The 21,172-nt window shown below is 48.3% G+C and overlaps 1 protein-coding gene across 4 annotated transcripts in view; it reads left to right on the top strand.

Annotated features, from left to right (window-relative positions):
* SAMD4A (sterile alpha motif domain containing 4A) overlaps positions 1 to 21,172 on the top strand; it is a 101,175-nt gene that overhangs the window by 65,057 nt on the left and 14,946 nt on the right. For 2 of the 4 annotated variants that reach the window (XM_061355835.1, XM_061355843.1), the window contains exons 4-6: positions 12,547 to 12,810; positions 18,349 to 18,458; positions 19,106 to 19,192. In XM_061355835.1, the coding sequence (XP_061211819.1) occupies positions 12,547 to 12,810; positions 18,349 to 18,458; positions 19,106 to 19,192 (461 nt within the window). The remainder of the gene's footprint in view (positions 1 to 12,546; positions 12,811 to 18,348; positions 18,459 to 19,105; positions 19,193 to 21,172) is intronic. The other 2 variants (XM_061355849.1, XM_061355858.1) reach the window with 1 other exon arrangement.

Below are 21,172 nucleotides of genomic sequence, written 5' to 3' on the forward strand. Positions count from 1 at the left end.
CCTTCAGCCTTTGCAAGACAAGTTGGGAGTGCTCTGAAGGATTTACCACAGTAATGGTGATCTAGGAGTGGGACCAGTGCCATAAGTGATGGGTTTGGGTCTGGAGCGATCTGAGGATATGGACTCACCAGAGAGATGGAAGTTCGTGTGCTCCCTCCCATCCATTGCGTCACCATAACTGCTTTCTCAGCTTAAGCCACAACTTTAAAAGAAGCTTCAGTGTGCTGGGAGAAAAGGAGCCTCAGTGTGGGGTTGGGAGTGCAGGTGGGCAGCAGGCCAGTGCTGCTCCAGGCGTGGTGGGACTGGGTGAAGCCCAGAGCCCGGCGGCTTTGCAGCCAAGTCAGGCGGCGGTTGCAAAACGCCCGGTTGCACAATGGCTTTGCAGTGACACGGGGCCTGCACATTCTGAAAGGACAGGGAAAAGCAGCTACCTTTAAACCTGCAGACCAATAGCTTTGTGCGTGGGGGCTCCGGCTTCTTCCTTTCCTCTGTGTAATTGGTTCCACCCGAGTACCATCTGATGCTTGCAATGCTGGGCTTTGGTGGTCAAGTGGAAGTGCAGCATAGCTTAACCCTGTGGTTTTTGCCCTCTCAGAAGGTTATATGTGCAGAGGAGAAGGAAGGTCTGCTGTTAAATACAGTTGTCCAGTGCTGAGAAGGTGGAGTGCATGGACACTGGTCTCATTTGGACCATAAAGTGTGTAAGAAAGAAAAGCACAAGGTTTGGTTATCGTGATAGCAGTGCCAGTTGGCAGTAGTGAGCCTGTTGAACCGCAGCTAAAGAGGTAAGGATTTGGTTCTTGGCTCTGACATACATCTGGACGAGTGTCTTGGTGCTCTATTCCCAGTATATAACCTGGGGATAACAGCATTGCTTCTTTTTATCAAATATATGGGGAGACTTTCGTGTGTTCTCACCTCTGGTGTAGTGCCAGGGCACTTAAACTTGTCATTGAGAGCAGGTTCCCAGGGGCAAGTCTCTGCACAGGGGCAGGAGGTCTTAGTTTTACTAGAGGAGCATCTTGTTCCAAACATTTGAATTAAGAGCCAGAAGTTGCAGGCTCTTTCTGGCAGAGGAGTGAGGACCTCCTTACTCCAGTAGATGTCCAGAAGAGGCAGCTCAGTGCCAAGCACAGGCAGCACTTTAGCCAGGTTGAGTGCCTCCATTTGTCACCCTGCCTGGGGGACAGGAGCTCTGCCCAGACACTATATGGGCTGTAGTGCTGCCATAAGCAGTGGCATGTTTGGTTCACCAGTGGGGGACGTCCCTGAAGAAGGCAGGCAGTGCTTGGTCTTATTGGCACTTTGTATGTCTAGGAGTCTGTCTCCTGTCTGTCCTTCCGAAAAGAGGAGGAGGTCCCTGGACTGGTAATGGTGGTACCTGCGTGCATGGCCAGTAGTGCCTTGCAGTCCTGTTTGAGTGAGCAGCTAATGTGTCCCTGGTGTGTGTGCCCTGGTCACTTGGAGTGGCACCGATGCCTGGAGGTGTGGTGTACATGGTACCAGGGGACATGGGATGCATCACAGGTCAGTGATGGATAGATACAGTCAGAGACCTTGCTTGCTATGGAAGGCCTGCAGAGCAGAAGTCCCGGGCATTGGAACTGTGTTCACGTCCCAGGCATTGGAACTGTGTTCACACAGGAGAGATGTTGCAAAGTCTTTGGTATCTCAGTGTTGCTATGCTGCCTGAGTTCCCCTGTGAGTGAACAGAGGGGTCCTTAGACTTGCCAGTCTGCAGCAGCCTCCTGCTCCTGTACAAATGAGAAAGATGCTGGGTACTGAAGCCTGCTACACCCTTCCCATGGTAATTTTCCCAGAAGACTGGTAGTGTTTGTCTATGAGGAAAGAGCAGAGTGAGCAGTGCAATGCAGGAGAAATACTCAGCTATATAATCTCCTTGTCCTGAAAAAGACAAATCTCTTAATGCTGTCCTAGAGCTGAAGAGAAGGGATAAATCAGCATACTTCCTTCCATGCACACCAGCCCAGGCACCTGCCAGCTCTCATGAAATGCTTGTTTCAGTCATGCTCCGGTGGCAGTAGCAAGTTGTACTGGTGATCAAATTCCCCATACCACAAGAAATGTTGAGATGCTGGTGGCAGCAGGGCACCCTGTAGAAGGAGGGACTCTCATGTGTAGATCCCACTGAAGGCTGCCGGCTGTGGGGCAGGCCCAGAGTCACCTTGTGGAAACCCTACCGTCCTGGGAAGTGTTCCGCTTTCTCAGAGGAGGTTCAATCCCAGCTACTGCGCTACAGGCAGGTCTGCAGCCATTAAAATGGTATGTTGGCATGTGTGTGCATGATGTAGCTTGCTGGATTTTGCCTGCATGTGCCCCAGTTATGGACTCTCTAGTGAGAGAGTAGATGAACAAGGCAGGGAAGCTCTTCCCCAGGTCATCAGTGAATTGCGGGGGAAGAAATGACACCAAGAAAAGACACCACTTGTCATGAATGCAGTGTGAGTTTCCTGGCTCTTCCTCCCCTACACTGTTGTGCAACAGCTTACTGCCTACCACCGGAAACAACCCTGTCATCATACCCAGTATCCAAACTGAGCTTGATAGTGGCTACTTGATGTTTTAACCCTCAGGACCACCCTGGTTTGTGTTGGGTTGATGGGCAGCTTGCAAGTACCATGCTCTCCTCTGTGTAGATATGCAATGATACCTGAAGGGGATTGTGTGGCCTTAGCCCATGTTTGACTTACACGGTGTGCAAAAGGCTAAATAAGGTTACAACAGCGAAGCAAACAAAAGTGCTGTTCTTCCTGGGGCAGGGAATTAGCTTTGTACTCAGAAATTGCCTCCAGAAACTTGCTCGTCAGTTTACTATGCTGTGTACTAAGAGTTGGCACCCTGCACTCATCCTGCCAGGTGGGAACACCTCTAATGCTTTTTTTCTCTTTTACTTAGGGACTGAGAAAAGCTTGTTGGCCTTCATTGCACTTGAGCTTTTCAGCAGTGGTAGATGAGGGCATTTGTTGTCTTACTCATGCCCTCTAGCGTTGTGCATTGGAGAACATTTCTAGGAGTCACCCACTTTGCCAGGGTCCCATTGCTACAATATCTTGCTAATTCTGTAGCTTAAAACCAAAATCGGAGTCATTGTACAAACATAATGTGTGAGTGCAGTGATTTTCTCAAATCCATGGAGAATATGCACAAATACAACAGTAAAAGGGACTGAGAGTGAGGGCAATATAGAACTATAGAATTGTTTAGGTTAGAAAAGACCTTCAAGATCATAGAGTCCAACCATAATCTTCTATTCCAGCTCTGAGCAGCAGATACAGATTTGCCGTCCCCTCTATAAATTCAAAGCACTTGGTCCCTGGGAGATACGGTCCACAGCTCTGCAGGCAGGGAGATGAACGGTCACCTGCCCTCAGCCTGGAAACCATCAAACATTGGTTTGGCGGTGGAGGCCTTTTGTGGTGTCAGCATTGCTGGGGAAAATCTGCTGCCGCTCTGGAGTGGTCACTGCAGAGCTGTGTTTTATAGCCAGTGGCCCTTCCTGCTGTTGAGATGCTCCATTTGCTGTGTCCCTTGCCCTCTGGTTAGAAGGGAGGTGTCCAAAATCAAAACAGAGCAAACTGTGCCCACTCTCTCCAAGCTCATCTGCTGGCCAGGATGGTTTTAGTTGATGGGCCAGCTACATGTGCTCATCCCATCACCAGCCCAGCTCCCACACTGCCCAGACCTGGTCCCCAAGCAGGGCAGAGAGGATGCGGATGGCTCTGGGGGGTTGCAGTTAGCAAAGCAGAGTTGATGTTACCCCAGGCATCAGACATCACAGAGACAGAGATGGGGTCCTCTGTGCCATGCCCACTTTGCTCTCATGTGGGAGTGAGTGACGATGGGGGGCATATGTGCAGCCTACAGCAGGCAGCACTTTTGGGCTGTGTGCCAATCCTGCTGTAGGCAGGGTGCTGAGCGAGTGATGGATACCTGCTGCCAAGCAGAACGAGTAGGCAGAGAAGCAAATGCATTTCCCACGGGTATGCTGCAGTGGGTGGCTTTTCACATGAGCGGCGGGCTGGATCTTGTGGTCCTTTGTCAGCCATGATGCTCAGAAGCAAAGATGTCACCAAAAGGCGGATGGGTCCTGCTGCTGTCCCAAAAGGAAAGAGGGGAGGGAACCTTGAGGCTTCCTTGCACCATGTGATACCATGGATGGCATGGATGGATGTCATCAGTTGGTTTTTCCTGCTGGTAGGTACAGACTGGCATGGGTGCTCCTAAAGCAGCCCTTGCAACACCAAATGATGCTACTGGGCACTTGAAATAATCTGTATAATCTGGTTTGAGACAACTCTAGCATTGTTAGAGAAGCAGTGAAGGCAGAGGGGAATGTTGGTCTGTGCAGACAGTGAAGAGGAGGGAGAGCACTGGGTACCAATGGTTGGCACATGGCTTTCCTGTAGGAAGGCGTGTTGCACATGAATCCTCTGGGGTCGCACCACTGCTTCCTCCAAACCTGGTATATGCAAGGTTTCATCTTTACATGTACCCACACATCTCCTTACAGGGAGGAGATGCTCCTAAATTCATGCGTCCTACTCAGAGATGAATGGCTGTGCAGCTTCCTGGCTGGATTGAGACCACATAATTCGGGATCTTCTATTCCAGCAGCACCCAGGGATGCTCCCATCCCCTCAACTTGTGAAATACCAGTGCAGTCACTGACTGTAAGCACTCAGGGCAGGAACAGTGTGCCCTGCACAGCCGTTAGTGTGTTGCATGTCCATTGGCAGTGGGGGGTAGGATGCCATCCTTGACCTGCAAGTTGGGGTGAGGGGAGCTTGAAGCTTGCAGCTCCAGCACGCCCTCTGCTTTCCTTACAGCACCCTGGGTATCTTTGTGAGGGGTGTTAAGGAGCAGCCACAGTGGTTTTGTGCATTCTCCTGTGGTCCTTAAGATTCCTGTCACCAATGAATCATGCTTATGACCTGGAAGCAGGGCAGAAGCCACCAGCGCAGCTGATTGATGTTTTCCGGGCTACAGAGCAAAATCAGACATCCCCAGTAATTCTCTCAGACCCCTCAGCAGTCTCCCGTGTCAGTTGACCGGGATGTTTTGTTGATGGATGCACCCTCCTAGACCCAGGTATATTTTACCAGCTGCCTTGGTGCCTGTCTGATACTGGCACAGGTGACAGCAAGCTGTGGTTACTCATTGCATAGGAGCTTTTTGCTCTCCTGAAGGAAGCTTTTCCTTTTCCACTGCCCTCTGAGTCCCCATCTGCAGTTTGCATCACAGCCAGAGCCACTGTCACCATGGAGCCAGGGACTCCATCTAGAAGCCAGGTACCCAGAGGTGCTTCTCAGCCCCTCCACTATTAACTTGTGTCCATGAATTGCCTGCTGACTAATGCCTCTAGCTGCCTGGAGCTAGGGATTGCTCTCATCAACTCATCCCTTAGCTCCTAGTTGCCAGAAGGCACTTTTCCCCATCAGGCAGCTGCAGAAGGGGAGAAAGGGTCCATGCTGGCAGAGGCATGCAGTCCCCCCTAAAACCCTTTTTGCTCCTCCACATCAGCTTCCCAACACCACCTTTCCCCAGCCTTCCCTTGCAACCTCAGGAAAATCAGATTTGTGATGTTTTCCTGAGCATCCTTGTGGGGTGAGAAACCCCCGAGAGAATTGCATTCCTATTGCTCATCCTTTGAAACTGTGCAACTCTGGGATATGGCAAGTAAAGAAATGAAGACAGATGAGCCCTCTTTCCTCCGGCCATCAAACAGCAGCTGCAGAAAAGTGGCAGGAGGGCACCAAGGAGGAAAGGGGGTGCTAGGACTTGGATTCATCCGAAGCAACTCCAGTCTCCTTCCCAACGGCACGGGGACTTGCTGTGTTCTCCTGACTCAGTAACATGCTGCTATTCAATTAACTTTTGACTTCTGGTTTAAAGGAGCAGTGCACAAAATAGTTATTTACTTCATTTGGGAATTCTTTTAGTTGTTACCATAATTATAGCTTCCTCCTCTTCCCCTTTTTTTTTTTATTATATATTTTTCTTAGCAGAAGGAAAGGAGGGAGGGAGGGGGAATATTTGCTGCTCTCCTTGTGGTTATCACATCCTTCAAATTACTAAAAGAGGCTGGGATAATAGGTCTGGTGATTATATATAGGCACCATCTGCTCTGTAGCTGCTTCCTATCAAAGTGCAGTTAGGAGAGTGCAAGAAGGATATTTTCTCTCCAGCTATATTAAGACTCTGTTTCCATCTCGGCTCCAAAGCAAAGCTCTCTGCATGCAAATGGATCAAGCGCGGTGTAATCAATGGCTTGGTTTTGGCAGCTTGAAGATGATTTTTTTATTATGATTTTATTTTCCCCTCAAGTTTGCTGTTTCCATTTGTTATGCGAGGCTGGTTCCTCCGCATTTGATGTTTTCTTGTAACCATAGTCCCCCCCTGTTTGCTGAGCAATACAGTCTCATGTTAGCTGGCGCAGAGATCTGTGCCATAACTCGAATGCAAGGCAATATCTGAGCAGCCGGAATGTTTTGGAGGATGATGAGGGCAGATTTTTAGGTTGCATATGCTGTCGGTATGTAGAGGGGGTGGAAAGCTGAGCTAATTTGGAGCAATAATGGGAAAGAAGTAATACATGTTTTATGACAGCAGCCGCTGCTGACCCGTTGCTGTTGGGGAGTGTTTCAGAGCTCAGTATTTGGGGCAGTACTGGGAACTCCTGACATATCTCTGCTGGGCAATATCTTTTGCATCTTCATGTGGGGAGCTGGATTCTGCATTTGCCCCTCAGTGGCTTCAGAGACCCACAGGACGCCTCTTCTGTCCCGGAGCTGGTAAGATTTTATGCTCTTGGAAGAAGGAGCTAGAGAAGGAATAAGGCATCATCAGTCCAGACACAGGGTGCTCAGGGTGGGGCAAGCAAGTCCCCAGGAGCTAGAGGCCAGAAGATGGTAAGGCTGAAATGCAGAGGAATTTGTTTTGCAAAATCCAAGCTGTGTGCCTACAGGAAAGGAGGGCTAAATGGCATTTCTGAATGAGAGAAAGTGGGTAAAAAGAGACAAGGGAGGAGAAAATCCCAAATAAATTGGTGAGAACAAGAAAGGCTACAGGGCTGTAGCAAAGCCCTGCCTCCTTGACATGAAATTTCCCTGACGATGGTCGGGTGATGACTGTGGGATGTACATCATTTAAGATACATGTTGTCGTCCTGTATTTTACCACTGCTAAAGGCACACTGTCTCCCATCACTCACTTCTCAGATTTTTAATGACTGTAGGGATTATTTCATCCCAATTTTTTGGGGCATTTACAGACATTTTTGCATTCAACCCTTCCACTTGACTGGCTTAAGACCCTTCTTAAAAGGATGTACATCTTCCAGCTTGACCTCCTGATATGATTATAACTGATAGAGGGGTTTCTCCATCTGAAGTGTAACATGTGGTAGGAACGGATGCTATTGGTGGTCTCAGCAGGCACATGCTCCTCAGACCAGGGATCTTACTAGCAGCTGGTGGAGGCACTAGGGAGCATGGGCTACTGCTTGAGCAGAGCAGATGCTCTTGGACATCTCTTCTGCTTGGTAAAGGACCGTAGGAAGGAGAGTTTCTGCATCCCAGCACTGTTTATCTGGCTTGATCCGTGAGCAGGGGAGGAATTTCCCCTGGGAGCCCATATAAAAAAAAAAAATCAGTGTATTCTGGGGTAATGACAGGGACTGGGTTCAGCACAGCAGTGTTGTTACTGACCGACCGGGATTCCCCAGGGACAAGCACTGTTTGTTCTGTGCTTTGTGTATAAATGTATGAGAGAAACCACTTCTATTGGCTTGGAGATCAGAGTGCTGCATTTACCCAGCAAGCAGCATGGTTCAGGGCAGCACCTTTTTGCAATGTGCCTCTAATCCTCCACACCCCCTCCACCAGATTCCCACCTCCCCCAGCCGCCATGTTGTGCATCCTGTTGTCTGCAAGTTAAATCACAGTTGGGATTCACACCTGGTCTGTCTGGCTCCGGCCTGGTGAGAAGCCCAGCACGAGGACCTAGAAGGCAGCTCCTTAGCTCCTGCTTCTTGGTGAGACGAGCTGGGCTTCCTTCCAGAAATGCATCCCGTTGGATTGCTGAAGCCACCAAGAGCTGTGTTTGGATGTCTTTAGATGCATCCCCACTCCTGCTGCACATAAATGAGTAAATAACAATAACAGCAGTTCCTGCCAGGGCCAAACATGGGATCCACACATGCCTGTGCTGTGCAAGGGCTTGTGAAACCCTCTGTGGCAGTCAGCAGAGACATCCCCTTCCCTGGCTGTGCCTGAATGGGGCCTCACATGCACTGCTTGGAGAAAGCAGCAACAACTGAGTTATTGTTTCCCTTTCCAGTTTCTTGAACAGGAAACTGTGTTTATAAACGTCATGTCTTAAAACAAGTTTGCTTGACAGGCTTTTCTGCAGTCTGCGCTTCTTCCTAATGTCTGTTCCAGGCAGTGTTCTGCTTACGTATTTCTTTTCCCCTAATACATGTAGCTACCGGGTGGCTGCTTGCATTTAGGACCCTTCATTTCACCCCCCGTGGCTTACATCAGCCCCTGATTTAGAAGCAAGGACATGGTTTATCCGGCATCATACAAACAACGTAGTTAAAGTCACAGCCACAAAACCCAGGGAAGGGGAAACAGAAAAGGCAGAAGAAAAGGCTCCAAGGGTTTAGGGGATGTTGAGCTGAAAAATGTTCCATCAGGTTCTGCTTTGGCCATGCTGGAGCTGGCTGCAGCGGCGTGGGGAGCGGGTGAATGAGGTGCCCAGGAAGGAGGCTGGGTGCCAGCCGGGCAGCGTGACCCTCCGGCAGCTGTTTCCAAGGGTCCTTGGCACAGAAACGTTGGAAAAGCCAGAAGTGTTGGTCTGCCAGCGCGGGGAAGTCTTCCTGGAGGAGAGGATGCTTCGTGACCGGGGTAGCAAGGAGGATGTGGAGGAGAGGACCGAGTTGAACTTGGTGCTTGCTTTGTGAGGGGGATTGCAGGACTGTTGCTAAGTATTTCTCCACCATGGGGGTGCCTCTGGGCTGTGCAGGAGACCGTGTGGCTTTGGCAGATTAAAAACATCCTCACTTCCTATAGCAAGTTGGGGTCAAGCTGCTAATGCAGGTATCTACAGACCAGAAAATAAACTGTAATGGAAGTGCTCACAGCAGCCCTACGTGTGTCTTATCAAGGACTTTTGCTGCACTTTAAGCCAGATGTAATGAAGGGTGCACTGGGGCAGAGGGAAGGTGAGCACTTCGCCAGCCATCACATGCCACGTGAAGGAAGGTCAGCCTGCAGAGAGCCCAGTTCCTCAGCTCTTAATTATAGCACCAGGTGGCTTTTCCCTTCTTAGGCTGAAAAATTGGCCTGAAACCCTGAGAAAGCACACCACAAATGTTTGATGCTGTTCCACATGATCTTCTGCGAACAAAAACCTTCTTGAAATTAGCCCTTTTCTACCAAAATAGGCACCACCACTTCAAGTGACTTGTCACAGCTCAGCTGTTGGCAGCCCTGGGTTCACCTTGGACCATCCAAAAAGCATGCTGGATACACTCCCCTGCATCTCTCATTCATTCAGAGGGCAAAAATACTTCCTAAACCAGAGTTTTTCCCAACAAATTCAGGGTGGCTTCTGTCCCCTTAGCACACAGCTGGGGGCAGCAGGCACGGATCAGGCTCTGGACAGTGCCTCTGTGGTGCTCAGCCATGGGGCTGCATTTCAACTGATTTATCTTTCTATTTCCCTTTTTTTTTTTTAATGCTAAGTATGTTTTTTTCTTCTGGGTGGGTGTTACGACATCTACAGAGCCCATTTCAGTGCTTTTTGGGGGATACAGTTGCAAAGCCAATTGCTGAAATAACCTTGGCCAAGACCATCTGAAATCTGTCTATTTCCCCATTAGGATGCATCACAACTTCAGGAAACATAACACGGCTCTGAAAAACAATCCCTGGTCCTCACTGACGTCTTTTCCTGCCAGGAGACTTTTGGAAGATGCTTCTGTAGTTATTTAATGGGAAGGGAAGAAATTCTTCACCATAAGCCATTCCCTTGCTTCCCTGTATAGTGTGATGTTAGTGTTACGTGCTGATAGAAGAAGAAAACTCTTTCAGAACTAGGAACAATTTAGACACTGCAGGAATCCACAGGTTTTTGGCCTCGTCCATCAGCTGTGTGTGGCACCAGCTGCTTAATAAATGCAAAAGAGCTTCAGGTTTTTCTCTCCCCTCCTGTTATAAACCCTTTACTTGCTCATTTTTATTGAACTTCTGGTCAGCAGAGATGGCTTTGATGGCAGGTTTTCCCCCAAGCTTTAGCTGGGAATTAAACCCCACTTAATTTTTACAGCACAGAGCACAGTACACCTGGCTGGGGGGTTCCACCAAGGCTCGTTTATATTAGGAAATACCATGTGGAGGAGCCATGCGTGGTTTGGATGAATTCCTGCCAATGCAAAAAAGGGGGTTAGTGCTTTGGTGCTTTAGGAGGAAAAGCAATGAGGACAATGAATTTCCCCCAGGTTTTGTACACAGTTAAGAAATTTGATTTGGAAGAAAAATGGAAAAGTGCTTGCTTCAGTTTCATATGGACTGAAAGGTCATTTTAATTCCTCTGCCCTCAGATTTCCCTAGAGCAGAGAATCTGCTTTTCATTTCATCTACCCTGCAATGAAGCTTAAGAGCTCTAATTTTGAGAAATCAGTGTCTTTCTGCAGAATTTGCTCTTGTCTATAGAAATGAGTCCTTGTTAAGCAGTGCAGAAGTTTTGTTAGCCATAACGATGGGAACCCCACATCTGTACTCAGGGGCACATTAAAACCACCAGTGTTGGCTTGGGTTTGATGCAAACCAGAAAGGACCTTCCCGTAGCACTAGAACCAGAACTTGTCCTGGTTATCTTAATGGGCAGTGAAACACGGCTTGACTGAGTGATGGTTAATCCAGGTATCTTTTTGGTTTTAGTTACCAGGAAACTGATTTCATTAAAAATAACTGCACTAAAACTTTAAACAAGTGGTTTACTTCCTAAGTCCATGCTTTAAAATACATTAACTGCATTTATGGTTTAACCAGCAGTTTAGTGACTTTGTGAGTGGTGGAATTTGAATTTTGTTAGCCAACAGGCAAATCTTTTAATATATTTTTCATTAACAGAAACAAAGATAGTTTGCTTATATTCCTCTTTTCCTCTAAATACCATATATTTTCCCTACTAACCAAGGGGCCTGAAAGAAAGATGCCTAAATCTTTAAGGAGATAACTAAAACTGAATGAGACAGTATGAAAGAAGAACAGTGACAAACAGAGACTATTCACTAACAATTGTATTCAAGAATCTATTCAAGTTGCAACACTTCTAGCAAAGTGTCAGAAAGTCTGTGATTTGGGGTATTTAATACTTAGCATGCCTAGGACGTATTTCTGTACTTGACTGAAAGGCAAGTAAATGCCTACTCATTGTAAAGCCTTTTTCAAGAAGTTACTCCAAATCACATGAGTTGTGTTGCTGCATCACTTTCTTCCTAGCAGTGTTAAAGTTATTTGCTAAAACGAATTGAACTTGATAGTATCAACATTTCAGCCAAGAAATACAAACCCTTATACAACTGGGAAGGAAAAACAAATCCAAAGCTTTCCAAAGATTATTTATTCCTGGGGGGGATTCACCTTCAAAGAGGTGAAGACCTCTTTGTCACAGATGTATTTTCCCCATTGCCTTGGGTGTTTGCTTTTGCGGATGGTTACAAGGCCTGTGGTGGGAAGCACACCTAATGGGTGGCTCAGCTGGGATGCTCTCATTCCTGATGATATCTCAGCTAAGTGCAAGATCTTAGTAGAATTCAGCAAGACTTAGACATTTCTATGAATGATAAGTACCTCCCACAGTGATGTCAGGCAGATGTGTAAATGCTTGTGCTTTGGGCATAAGCCAAGTCCTATCCCAAAGGAGAGACAGAGAAGTGTCCCCTGGGTCTGTGTGAGGATGTTCCCACACTTGGGATTTTTATGCTTCTCCCAGCAGGATACAGGTCTGGATGATTTTAGCAGTGTGAGTTCCATGGCCTCAGTGTAGTCACTTGTAAATTCTCACTACACCTGCAATAGTAGCAGTGCCTTCCCTGCAAGGGTGACACCCACCTGGGCTCCAGGGTTGGCGAGCAGCGTCAGCCAAGCACCCAGCACAGTCCCAAGCTCGGGTTTCCTGCCGGTCCATGACTCCGCATGGGGAAAACCTCCAGAGCTGTTTGAGTTTTCATTTTTTCCTAGAGATGCAACCCACACAACACCTTTCCTTAAGCAGCCCAACATAGCTCATGTAACCTCACCTCCTTGCAGGTACTCCCACCCCCTTTGCTTCCCAGGAGGCAAAGCAGAGAGCTCAGGGTAGGGCTCAGGTGGCCGCGGGCACTGCAAAGCCATCATCGAGGCACTGTGGCCAACCAGCACGTGTTTTATGATGTCAGTGATTTTTTTGGGGGACTCTGTTGCCGCGAGGGGGGAATAACCTCTTTGATTTTTATTTTTTTTTATTTTTATTTTTCAGTTCTCTCAGGCCAGACACACCACAGCCCTTTGAAACGCTCTGTGTCCCTTACCCCACCCATGAATGTGCCAAACCAACCTCTAGGACATGGATGGATGTCTCATGAGGACTTACGAGCTAGAGGACCCCAGTGCATCCCTTCTGATCATGCCCCCCTGTCTCCACAAAGCAGTGTAGCCTCTTCGGGAAGTGGTGGGAGTGAACATTTAGAAGATCAGCCTTCCGCTCGTAACACATTCCAGGAGGAAGGGAGTGGGATGAAAGGTGAGTGAAAAACCAGATGCCTCCCCCCGCCGCGCCAGCACCCAGAGGCAGGAGGGGAAAAGCTGTTTTCCCGGCAGCACGGGGCTCGGTTGGCGGTTTTGGGTGAGAGTGCTTGTAACCAGACGGGGCCTTTCAGTGTTTCTTCCCAGCCTAGGAATTTAGGCTTAGGGGTGTAAGTTAGGTTTTCTTATAAGCAGCAGTTGGTTCTGAGCTGATGTCTTACAGTTGGGTGCCGGTGAGCTGGTTTTGCCCCAAAATCCTGCAAGTTGCCAGCTTTCAAAAAAGCTGGATTTTTTCCATAGCCTCTGGCTTTTGGCTGCGAGTGGTGCTCTTTTTACTTGCCTTTCTATTACGGTGAAAAATAGCTTAGTGTAAGTTTAGCAGGCCACATGTGATTTACCATTGCAGTGTTTGGTACCCACCAAGTATTTGGATTTGGGGAAGTTTTGACTTAGGATGCTTGCTTGCAGTGTATTTATCCTGCGTATTTCAGTTGTTTTTCCCATTACACCTGCATTTCAGACAGACTCTGGCCAATAAATACATGTGGTCCTGTTGGTAAACAAGGCAGAAACGAAACCCTGTTGCTGCAGTCAAAGAGCAAACTTCAGGCTGTAGAGGAGTAAATAGATAAAAATGATCAAACGCAAACTCTGTATTCCTGTGAACAGACAAAATGACTGCAGATGAACGCCCAGCTATCACAGGCTGATTTAAACAATTGCAGTTTTCATTGATGCAACTCAATTATATAAAGACCAGTGATGTATCAGAATAAGGAAATAAGTGGTACTTTTTAATAGTCACAAAGTCTGATTTTGTTCTAATTACAGACAAATCTAATTACGTATAAATCTCTGTAATGTGGAACTGCATTTGACTTGGCACTTACGATTGGTGTGTGTGTGTAATGAATGCATGAAAAAGCCCTCATGGTTCCCTTGTGAGATAGATGCTCAGGGCTCAGCCCTCTCCCTCGGCAGACTTTGCCCTGTAGCGTTGCTCTGGGGTGGGGGCAGTGGGCTGTAGGTGTGACAAGAGAGTTTTCTGAGCATGATGGCATCCTTGCAGAGCCGGGCTTTGCTTCTCAGCAGCTCCGCTCGCTAGCAAACCTCTAGTCAGGTAGCACAGCCAGGGAGTGTTTATCTCCAGTCGCGTTTCAGGCTCTTTGCTTACCTGTGGCTCTCGCTGCCTGCATGACCTTTTGGCTGGAGCAGTGGGCAGACAGGCAGGCTCAGAGGGGTCACCATGAGCATGTCGAAGACTAAGCTGTAATCAGTATGAAGTCCCCAAGGCTTTCCATGCTTGGGGCCAGATCCTGCAGTCTGTGGGGCCAGGGAGACCCTTTTTGGGAGCAGGTGGTGTAGAGGGGTCTGTTTAACCCTTCATTTCTTCAGGTTTCTGTTGATGGAGCTGGGGAGGAGTCCGTAGGTAGCTTGGCTCCCTGTGATCCACAGCAGCAGCTCCAGGACCTGTGTGCATAGAAACTTTCTAGTGCAACGCAATCAATCTGTGTGGCCAAATCTGCAAAACCCAAAGGTGGTATTGCCCAGGTTGTCCACGAGCAATAAACAATCAAATATACTCCACGTATTAAGGCAGCCCGTTGCTGCTGCAGGAAGTCCCCCTGGGGGAGATGCTGCCCTTCCGCAGGCCATCCCTTCTCAGGCATCATCCTCTGCTGGAGGAAAGGTTGCAAACATCTAAACCTGTTTCCCCTGTTAACTTAGCCAATGCTTTTGTCCCACTGTCTTGGAACATGCAAAACAGATGTCTACAGCCTCTCGTGTCTATGACTGTTGTGTCTTCCCCCCTCCACTGCATTTTATTCAAACTGAACAAATCCAGTTTCTTCCCAGATGGAGTTCTATAAACTTTGGGTTGTTCTTGCTTCTCTCTGATGTTTTTTTCCCAGGAAGTCCATATTTTGTTGGAGCTGTGCTGCCCAAAACTGGACTTGAGAGCAGAGCAGAGACTAGCTTGCCATACGGACAGCGTTCCTGTGGCTATATAGCTCATCATCCTCAAATAGCATACCGCCACGGACTGCATACGACCCATTGTATCCCCACAGCTTTCCTGCAAAAAAAAGTACTGCCCGTTCCCTGCCCTCAGTTCGTGCCGTTCCTTGTTCCTACAGAAACGCACAACTGTGCATTTTTATTGGGTTGCATCTTATTTCATCCAGACCGGTTGCTCAGTTTGCCAAGTCCTTTCTTTCAATTGCAGCTACATCTCTCCGTGCGCCTGCAGGCTCTTTGTGGTTTGGTGTCACCCGTGTCTCTGGTCAGCTTCTTTCTTTAAGACATCCAGGAGGATAGTGGGGAAACCAGACCCACAACAGACCCCCATCCGATGTGGCTTAGCAGTTCATGTCCCCTGATGTTACCTGTGTCTCTCCTTTTCATCTGTCTTCATGCCCTAATGTCACCTATTTTCTCTCATTTCCATTCATCTTCATGCTGAAAGAAAAGTGCCATTTGACTTTTTCCTGGCCCCTGTTTTTTCCAGAGGAGACATGGGCACTTTGTTCCCTGTGGAGCCTGTCTCTCTGTCCGCTGCGTAGCCCAGGGAGCACTAGGAGGAAGGTTTGGATAAAGCTGAAGGTTTCTTCTGTGGGTATGTCTGTGGCTTAACACAGTGTGCCATAAGGGCACTTCTAAAGGTGTCCTGTGTATATATTGGCCTGTGTATATGGTGGTGTGAATTGTTTTCCTCCTAAATTTCCATGCCAGCACCCAGATAACACACGTGCCAACCAAACTCCAGTGTTTAATACTCCTAGGGAGCAATGTGTGTGAGCAGCATGGAAGTCCTCGCTTTGCTGCTCACATCAGACGCAGCATTTCTGACAGCCATGCCATGACTTTGCAATTAGCTCCCACTAATCAGTGATTAAAGAGCAGCTCCACAGGCGAGCGGCTCGCTGCTCCATGGGGAACGTTAGGAAGTTTGGCTTTCCGAGGACCATGAAATTGCCTTAGAAAACCTTGTACCTCTTGATTGCCTTTTCCCAGTGGGAAGGGGGAATGCCCCACCACCATCCCTCTGTGTGCTGTGGTGGCCCCTTCTGCTCAGCCTGCTACTGGGATTGCCATTCCCACTGGCAAGGGGGCTCTGGGATTTAGCTCCTCCCCAGACAGGGAGGCTGGTGCAAAGGGAAAGAAGAGCTGTTTCTGCACTCTGACCCTCTGCAAAGGTTGGAGATGGGTTTTCTGCAGGGCTTATATCTATATGAAGTTGTATCTCTCTTCTGAAAGTGTCCCCATGGGCTTTGCCACTGGGGACAAGGAATCAGGAAGGCTTTTAATGTGTCGTCATTAAAATGGTGTGGTTTTATGTTAAAATGAAGTTGAGATTTGAGCCTGCCAGTCCTGCACTGGAAACAGTGGGCTTTCTGCTAATAGCTTTTATGGTTTTTTAAACAGAAAACTGGTTTAAGAGGCTTCCAGTAGTCGGTTTTAGGACTGTTGCATGTCAGGACATTTGGAAAACAGCAGAAGTTCAGCCCATCCATGCTCAGTTACTGCTTTGACCCCATGGTTGGTGTGGGGTTAACCTCCTGTACCGCATTTGAGGAATTTAATTGAAATGCAAATCCTGTTGTGTATCAAAGTATGGCAAGTGTGAGCAAAACACAGCATTCTGGGGCTGTTTGCATCCTCTGCTTAGACAAGAGTGGGGTTTGGGGTCAGCCCAGGCAGTGGGCAGCAGGAGACTTCTGGCAGATGTAAGAATTGTCCTAGGGGACCAACCCAACAGTCCATCTTGCCTTCTCCACTCCAGCAACAAGGTGTTGGTTCAGGAATAGGTCTGTGATGATCCTTGACTTGCATCTGGCACTTAGGAGTGTGGTGCTTTCTGGACAGAAACCACCCATACCATGGAATGTCCCAGCAGTGGGACTGTCCTCCTCACATTGTTTGATCCCTTTCCAGATCAAGTCTTGCCTCACACATTGCAGTTGAATCAGCCTAGAAAATCTTTGAGGTTGGCTATGTCAGTGAAGGTTAGTGGACATGGCATGAAGGTTGTCCTCATGCTGGCCTGTGGGATGGTGAACAGAGCACCAGCACCCATGCCAGGCCCAACCCAGTAGGGGAAGCACACAGTGGGTACAAATCACTCTGAAAATGGTACAAGCCCCCATTCCATCTCCTCCCTCAATAGGCACATTGGGCAGAAGAACCCCATTGGGGCAGCATTGCATCGCTTCTTCCCCTGGGGCTCTCCTGCATCGTCAGCCCCTGCCTCACATGGGGTCGTGTACCGGCTCAACACATACCCCATGCGTTGGCTCAGGAACAATCAGAGGGGAGGAGTTGCTGCCAACTGGTGCTCAGCCGTGAAAGAGAGGTTTCTCAAGGCCTCACCTGCTCCCTCCATTCAAGGTGTGGGAGCTTGGGCTGAAACACTGTCTCGCTGGTGGGGAAGAAGACAAGGACTAATGATCAGAGGTTGCTGGGAACAGAGTGCATGAGCTCAGTAGTCTGAGGCCAGGCTATTGTTGGACTGTAGGTGCTAAATAAAGCAGTTTGTGCCAATTTGGCACAGCATTTGAAGCCTTTAGGATGCATCATCACAGGCACAGTGTTGTGCTGTAGCACAGATATCTGCAGGGTCCCCCCACTTGGTGTGGAGTGTAAGCAGGAGCCCCCCGAACCTTTGAAACCCTGAGGAATTGCTGGGCAGGTGATAGCAAAGGAGGCTCATGTCCCATTGCATTCTCTGTGGAGGATGCCCCATCATGGGGTCTGGTGGGGTTTTGCATGTTGCAGGGGAAGGCTTCACCTCCTGGGTCCCTCGTTGTGAAACCACATTGATGTCAGAAGAGTAAAAGTATTTTTAGGTAAATATATTTTGGGTACCCATCCAGCCAGGTACAGAGGTGCTACACTGCAGATAGCAAATGGGAAGGAAGAAGTCATTTCAGTCAGTGCATTTGAGGTCCCAGGTCACCTTTCTGAAGCACAGGGGACCATCTTCAATGACACATCATTTTTCCATGCTCAAAAAAAAAACCCAGCAGCCATTTAAATTTTCTCTTTAAGCAGCCATTTAAATTTTCAGCACGTACCATCTTCCCTCACACCGTAAAGCAGTGTCTGCCATCTGCGAAACAGCCATTTGCTCATCCTAAGCTCCACCACACCGTTAACTTTGGCTGTTCCCATGTTCCTGGGAGAAGGGCAGCAAGGAGCTTGGAGTGCAGTGGTGTGATGCCAGCTCCCTGTGGGCTAGTTCCTAGTGGCTCAGCTGCAGAAACTCAGCCTCTGAGAGCATGTCATCATCTGGGGACTGGTTCTCTGCCATCAGTATGCATAGCACTATGTCCTCATCCAGGTGCTGGTTCCTCCTACCATCCATATCCATAGCACTGTGTCTTCCAAAAGGAAGTTCAGTAAGGTGTGTGAAGGAGCAGCAGGATGGTGGGTAGCACCTAATCAACTCTTCATGTTGGTGTTAATGCTGTTGCATGTGGTTAAGCAGTATCATGAACTCAGAGAGAGCTCTCATCTCCTTACCTTTGTGCTGCAGATGTCCCAGCCTGGCTGAAGAGCCTTCGGCTGCACAAGTATGCTGCCCTCTTCTCACAGATGACATACGAGGAGATGATGGCCCTCACCGAATGCCAGCTTGAGGCACAAGTACGTCCCACATCAGTCATAAAGCAATCCACGATGGTCCTGACATGTGTGATATTGGTGGATGAGATGCCTCCAAATGCCTTTTTTTGTGCTTTCACGTGGAAGGGTTTTTGCCTGCAGGTGGTTGTGAAGCAAACAGAGAAAGGAAAATTGGGTCCTGGGGAGTTAAAAAGCCCATGCTATACCTGAAAAAGGCCTTGTCCCAGATTTCTGACTGGAATGCCAGCATGAAAGTTCCAGCACTGGGGGCTGCATTTGCATTTTTTTCCAGTTGGGATTAAATTCAGGAGTTTCAGGGGCACAGTCGACAATACCCAATTCCTTTAAAGTCAGCTGGGCTTTGGTGGCTGATTGCCTTGTTAACCTTTGAAAACGCCACTCCTTTCAGGTTTGCCTCTCTGTTATCCTCGGGATGAAGGGGCCCGGTCAGCACCTTTGCGTTAACTGTGTGAGACCTACCGGGGAGGGACAGACTAGCTGGAAATCCCTAATCTTCAGCAAGTCTCTTAAGTGATTTTCTTTGTCCCCTGCTAATCTCTGCACTCAGGAATTTGATTAATTTATAGCAGCCCTTTTTGTTTAGTGGTGGATGGATTTGGGATAACTTGTGCAAGTGTTAACATCAGGTTTTGTTCTGGTTTTTGCAGAATGTTACCAAAGGCGCAAGACACAAAATAGTGATCAGCATCCAGAAGCTAAAAGAAAGACAAAACCTGCTCAAATCTTTAGAAAGGGTAAGTAATCACGGCCACTTTTGTATTTCTTCTTTTTCAAGAGGGTAGGAGTTAATTCTGTTACACATGTTGTCGGGACCTTTTGCAGAGAAATCTGTTGTTGGCCTAGCTGCATCTGAATGTCTCAAACACTCCTGTACCAGATGCAGGTTTTGTTTGGGGCTGTATTTTGCAGAGTGGTCTTAATCCACCTCCGGCACTCACACAGCTGGGACAAATATACCCTACAGCACTGGTACAAGCCCAGTGCTTAGAAACACCTGAGCTTAAGTGATGGAAGGTATCATCCCAGTGACACTGATGGGAAGGTGATTGCTTATCTGCTGAGCTGTGATGCAGGACCAGCTGTAGCTGCATCAGCCATTGCCGTCCTGTCTGCTGCTGGAGAACCAGCTGGACAGAGCCTTTAACCACTTGTTATCCCTCGGCCACTTGGTTACCTCTCCCTTCTCAGTGCTACCGTCCCTCTCATGAGACCTCCTCCATGCATGGGGCCAGCAAAGGGACACTCACCCTTGCTCCTACCTCTCCATCCCCGAATGGAGATGGGATTGCCCAGTGTCTGTCAGGTTGATTGCCACTGTGCTATTTTGGAGCATCATACGGACAGTCTGTCCCCAAATAAAAAGCCAGATGCCCTCATCAGTGCCTGAACAACATGTTGAATTTCTAGCAAGAACAAATAGAATCTTCTCTGTCACTTCAACGAAAGCTTAAACTCTTCAGAAATGGCTGTCAGAGAAGCAACAGCACCACAGCCTTGCTGGGAGCAGCTCACCCAAACTCTCACTATTTATTATTGGAATATTATATTATATTATATTTAACTGCACCATCTTCAAACAGCAACTTGCAGAGCCTCCCACTAGGGGCTTTTAAATACTTGTGTGGCATGTTGCTATTTATTGGTGTTTTTGTTAGCTCAGTGCTTCACCGTTTATTTATAATGTGGGACTGTACTCAGAGTATGGCAGGAGCTAATAAAGCCGTGTTTACCTCTGTATATTAATAATAACTGTTAAATCCAAGAGACAGCCCACTGGATTGAGCTTGCTCTGGCAATGTGTTTTCCAGACAATTGCACAGCCTCTCTGCCTGGGTTTTGAAATTGGTATTGATTGACTGGTGCGGTGTGGGAGCTGGAGCCCAGTTCAGGTGACACAACCAGCCACATACGCTGTAAAATATGGGAGATAAGTGGCAGGGACTGATTCTGAGCCCTTGTGGGGTGGTTTGGGCCATGGAGCTGTGACCGTGTCCCGCTTTGCTGAGGCTCAGAGCTGCCTGTGAGCTGCTTTACTAGGGAGGAGACATTGCTGATTTTCCAGGCTTCCCATACAATTCCTTTGTGCTAAACAAGAGCATGTGTGAGACTTGTTTTTTCTGGGCAGTGTCTGTCTGCTAAAGATTGCTGCTTCCTTGGGAAGAGCTGCTCCACCCCTCTCTGCTGGTTAGCAGAACAGGATTTTTTCCCCAAAAATAGTGTCCAGCAGAACAACACCAGGTCTTTGAGAGAAGTGGAGCTGAGACACCCGAGAGCAAGCTGGGAGTGCAACAGGGATGTAAGGGCTTCAGCTGCTCACACACAGCCTGTGTGCCCATTTTATGTCTCTTCCCTGGGTGCAGCCAGGACTCACTCCAAAAAGCTGCCTTTTTCCAAGTGGCATCTCATGAGCTAGGCCATGCTGAAGCATGCAACAAGCTGTTCTGGTCCAGGCTACGTTAGAAGCAAAATGCAGTTCTCTCCCATCAGTGGGACGAGGATCTGACCATAGAAAGAGAGATCTTGATCCACACTATAACTGAGAGTAAGGCTGGGATGTACCCAAATTCTCTTCCTTCTGGGTGGACCTCCCCCAGGATCTCCAAGATGAATGTTTTTGCTATAGGGATGTAAGTTCATCTGCAGCATCATGGTCTCCCCTTCTATGTCTGACCTACCTACCCTGCACCCCCTGAAACCTTCCCTTTCTCCTCTGC

Source organism: Neopsephotus bourkii, unplaced genomic scaffold (genome assembly GCF_033783945.1).
Source record: "Neopsephotus bourkii isolate Nb327-2 ecotype Australia unplaced genomic scaffold, CSIRO-AGI_Nbou_v1 NB_95, whole genome shotgun sequence".
Taxonomy (NCBI): domain Eukaryota; kingdom Metazoa; phylum Chordata; class Aves; order Psittaciformes; family Psittacidae; genus Neopsephotus; species Neopsephotus bourkii.